This window comes from Perkinsus marinus (genome assembly GCF_000006405.1).
Source record: "Perkinsus marinus ATCC 50983 genomic scaffold scf_1104296959216, whole genome shotgun sequence".
NCBI lineage: Eukaryota > Perkinsozoa > Perkinsida > Perkinsidae > Perkinsus > Perkinsus marinus.
Window position 1 is genome coordinate 313,801 of NW_003206506.1, and position 4,884 is coordinate 318,684.

At 48.9% G+C, this 4,884-nt stretch overlaps 1 protein-coding gene across 1 annotated transcript; it reads left to right on the forward strand.

Moving 5' to 3' along the window:
- Positions 1-204: 204 nt before the first annotated feature.
- On the forward strand, positions 205-1,705 carry Pmar_PMAR026593 (conserved hypothetical protein; the record flags this gene model as incomplete). Its single annotated transcript, XM_002773297.1, has 9 exons — positions 205-290; positions 342-448; positions 496-589; positions 640-795; positions 839-990; positions 1,050-1,139; positions 1,188-1,285; positions 1,336-1,460; positions 1,527-1,705. 9 exons carry the CDS (start codon positions 205-207, stop codon positions 1,573-1,575), a joined length of 957 nt encoding a protein of 318 aa, XP_002773343.1. The 3' UTR covers positions 1,576-1,705.
- Positions 1,706-4,884: the final 3,179 nt, after the last annotated feature.

Here is a 4,884-nt window from a genome sequence, read left to right on the forward strand (position 1 = left end):
GAGCATTTGACTCTTGATTGTATCTCTATTGACTTCTCACAGCAGCGGAGTGATGATGATAGCAGGTATGAATGATCGTTACGCCTCCATTGCCCGAACTCTTTCCCCGATATGTATACTCCTGGATATGGATGGCTGTGTTGTGGACTGGGACAGTGGCTTCAGTAATACTAAGGATTCGATAGGGATAAACAAGAAGAGGATATGTTATTGCTAGGAGCGGCCTGGGGTGATCGTAGCGATATCGATCGGACGAAGAGCTATGCCATGGAGCTTTGTGTACCGCCTAAGTATAGTATCGACTGTTATAGAGTGCATATCCAGATCATCTCATGGTGTAGGTACAAGAAGGAGGCAACTGGCCTTTTCTGTTCAAAAGGGTTCTTCGCAAGCCTGCCTGCAATGCCAGGCAGTCTAGATGCTATTCGTGAGATGGGAGCCTTGCCAGGTACCATTTGCTCCTCAGGAATGATGTGCAACTCTACGTGTCCATAGGCGTCTCCCTCCTTTTATGCACTTCACCCGTCCTTGCATCCAGTTTTTGTCATCAAGAGAAGGCTCAATGGGTAAAGGAGAGGCTTGGGGACGAGTGAGCCAGGTCGTTGGTGATTATTATGTTGCAACATCGGTAATTATTAGATGGCTCACAAGGCTTATCATAACATCAGACAAAACAAAGATTCGAGGTGATCTTCTAATAGATGATAAGCCTTACATCACGGGATCGGAGTACCCAGCATGGGAACATGTCTTATTTACAGCACCCTACAACTCGGAACTACCAGTGGATGGAAGGCATGTTTTGATGCCACTCAGTTCATCTGAGTAGTCAGTATAGATACCGCTTGGACAACTGGGAGGAGTGGAGACGTGTATTATCACGAGCGTTAGAGCGTGTCGGATACAGGAAGGTGGCTGAAGATGTGGCGGCCAAGCTCCCTCTGGGCATGTCTAGGAGCCGCGCGGGGCTGAGTAGTTTATTAGCTGGAGGTACGGTCGTCAAGCGACACATCCCTAGCTGTCACTGTGAGGGACGTATTGTTGTTCAGAATGGTCTTCTGCCTCATTGGTATCGATGGCTACAACGCCTTCTGAGCGTCGCCCACCACCAACGAAAGAGGATGTAGCTAACTTGCCCGGTAATCATTCTGTACTTGGCGCCGGTGCTTATTTCCCCCTCCTTGTAGACTTCTCAGAAGAACTTAAGGCTCTAGGAATGTATAGAGATGACTATATGAATTGGCGTAAGGGTGGTCATAAAGGAGCGAAGGGAGAAGTACATGACGTGAGTTGCTCCGGGCTGCACACTCTCTCCGCATACTGCGAGGACCTTAGGTTCTCGCTAATGTGTCGCGCATGCTCCTGGAGAGAGCTGTTCTGGACCAGGCTGACGATCCCACTGAGATCCACGTTACTCGCCTGAACTATCGTACAGGATACCATAACTGGAGGCGAGGGAAGTAAGAAGTGTTCATTCACTCTCAGTCATTCCGCTCTGCAATTGGTATCATGCGATATTGTTCTAGGCCCCAGGGGGCTCGTCATCATGATGCTCCAGCAGTAGCTGCCAATTGAGGACCCGCATACTGCATTCATGTCTTATGTTTACATGCCACAAGCTGATGATTCCGATTAGGATGTGTCATCTTCGATGACTGGTTCTATCACCTCTTTTTTCACCATCTATTGTCATTAGGTTTCATCTTGTTGGATGTCATTGAGTTTTGGAGTTTGATTCTATTTCCGCATGTTCTTCGAAACGTGGACCGTCCATGTTATAGGTCAAGAAACCTATAGAGAATGAGGATCGACTTGTATTATGGCAAGGGGAGGATGACCACGAGGTTGTTGTCGACGCACACGGCTCTGCTGTGCTCAAAGAGCATCATTGATTGTGTTTGTCTAACACATGGAAGGCGCTAAATCCGTGTTCAAGGCTGCTGACTCGAGTGTTCCATTGACAGCGTTGGAGAGGATTCCATGGTAGCGGATGGAATGGGATTGCGGGAGGCGTTACAGTCTGTGAATTACAGACCAGTTTTCCCTTGGTCATTGGTGGCGGATTGTTCATCGAAATTGGATCCGAATCCAGACTGTATGACCCCATGCGACTCACGCGCGAGCGAGAGAGTACTAGGATCGACTTGCTCGCGTTCATCTGGCATTATGCTGAATTCCGCTCGCCTAAAACATGGCCAACAACGATTCTGTTTCTCGGCCATTCTCCTCCCCTTTGGTCGTGATAACATAATTCACGCCCTGGCCTTGTGATGAATGTATTAGATAGTATCGGCATACATGTTAGGATGGAGTATGACTGACAACAAATCACGCTTGACACCAGGGAACTCGTCTGCTTTCAGGGAGTTGATACATGCCAGGTTGCGGAGGAAGAGACAATGTGAATGAATCATTCACGTCACATCAGCTGCACATCACTCACATCATTCAGAATGATATGAGTGATGTGCAGCTTGAGCAAACTATTGGAGCCTCGTTGGAGTCTGGATCGAAAAGAGAGAACGACTGAAGAGAAAACGACAATGGGAGTCGGACAATGTCTCCACGACGCGCTTGCGCTTCGCTAATGCTTCTAGTCTTCCTCAGTTTTTCAAACTTCCTCAGCATCATCAGAAAACCGAGGTCGTTCACACTGATCACTCTATCTTCTAAAAGTTGTGCGCTATGGAATCTGTCTGCCCAATCTGTTCCTCCTTTTAACTATGGCTAGCAGGAAGCTGTTCTGCTGCTGTTTATTGAATATAAGAAAAGCGTCCAAAGTTCGCAGAAAAGCAAACATACAGCAGAACCTACAATGTATTCAGTCTATTCCTCCAGGTAGTGACGCTCTCGCTAGTGTTATAATTCCATGTCAACGGGATCTGTGGTGTCGAACAACCCAACGAGTGATCAACTCTACCTATCCTGACGCTCGAAATTGTTCTTGACACCGCTTTTGACACGGACTGATCAGCACTAGCATTGATCCAGGGTTCCGGCTCACTTCGTTAGAGAAATGTTGAGAGCAACTCCAACTTTCTAATCCTTCAAGTTTATAGTGTTCTGCCAGGGCCCACTACCTTCCTCTGTGCGTCTGCGTCTGAATGCCAGCTTGCAACTGTCTACAGCTGTGGTAGCAGTTGCACGATCAATGTTGTTGAGATTGTTATAGTAGTGATCTTGGCTCGAGTTCTGCCTTTTTGGAGTCAGTGAGTGTACGCTAACCGTCAAGCGAATGGACTACCTGCCGTTAGCACTTTGATATAACACAGTGGCACGCACGAGCGATGCCGCCGGAATCATCGGAGTCGGGTGTTGCACCGTCTAACTTGTACGGTAGCAGGCAGGCGACAGAGGTGAACGACGAACGCTCTTCTGAGAGTGAACGTGTCTTCTCGTCGAGGCTCGGCTACAGTGCTTTAGGTAAGATACGCAGTTATGCAGCAGGCTGCTCGTTGAGCAATTTTTGATCACCTGCTAGGGAGACAGTTTAAAGACCTTAGACATGTCACCGGCGTGCGAGACACCGGCCTCGACTTGAGATGGAGCTCCCTCATGCTCCGTGAGTCATGCATAATGGTTACTTCATCCCAGGGGCCGCTCAACTTAATACAGTTTGCGTCATTTCATCGGAGTTGCTTCCGCCCGCCAAAGGAATTTACCTCTCACAGTTTATCAGTGGAAGATCTCCGGGTGATAACCATCACTATCGTTTATTACCTACCAGTATCTCTGGGTTTAATTTTGCCCCTTGCGCTCGTGTGGTCAGACGAAGCTATGAATTCTCAATATTGATCGACTTCCCTCGAGTCCGTTTTTTTGCACCTTCTCGTGGATCAAGCCAGCTAAGGTCTCTTTGACACAGCTGAAATCGTTCTCCGTAGCAAAGAAATGATAAAACAGTTGTCCATCTCGTCTTCGCCATGTTCTTACCATGCATTCTCGTCATGCAGCTATGCAGTCAAGTTGCCGCCGACAATCTCAAGAAACCTCTGGGTAGATACACGCCGAGGAACACGAGAAGCAATCGGGTCCGGGCAGAGCTGAACTTCCTCGAGGATTCTAGCGTCAAGTACACACTCAATACCCCTCAGCTTCAAACCCGGACGCTCTCTCATCCGATCAAGATGATCACGTCTTCGGTCGTCTTCGTGATCATCTCCCCGCTGCACACTGATGACTTGCATCAACATCACCCAGGCGCCTACACCACGATGGGCCTCACGGTATTCTTTTACGACCCTGTCCAGAATCGAATCACATTTAATGCCAATGGGGCTTCCTTCCAGCTTCTGCACGAATCAGACCCGGCTAATGACGCAGGACCTGTTACAACTACACCCCCGGATGGCATCTATCGAAGCGTGAATGAGATCGAGGACCCTCACGGTGACTTCCCATCTTCGAAGTTTGAAGTCACTATGCGGTTTTCGAAAGAGCGCGGCCGTGCCCTCTACCGTATTGTACAAAACGACGCGGATTACTCCTTCCCATTCGAGGTCGACTTCGCCATGATTAGTTCTAGCCTCATCAGAGTTCGTGTACCGCAAAATGTGTTGCACGGGCTCCATGGGAGGTTCCCAGGTCTGACGGATGACTACTCCTACATGAATTTGGGATACGACTCCACAACCGGTGCGATAACTTTCCTGCTTGATCAGCTTCGTGTGGTGACCCTCAAACGAGTTCAGGCGACAACGGTTAACCCGACTATCAGAACCACCAACGTTTTCGTCCCTCCGAAAACAACCGCTGTGCCAACGGCCAGGTGTGGTCACCGCTGCCGTCCCTTCGGAGACTACTGCGTCAACTCCAACACGGCGATGATGTCCCTCAGCTTCCAGGATCAGTATACCACAACTTTCGCAGGTATCTACAAAGGTT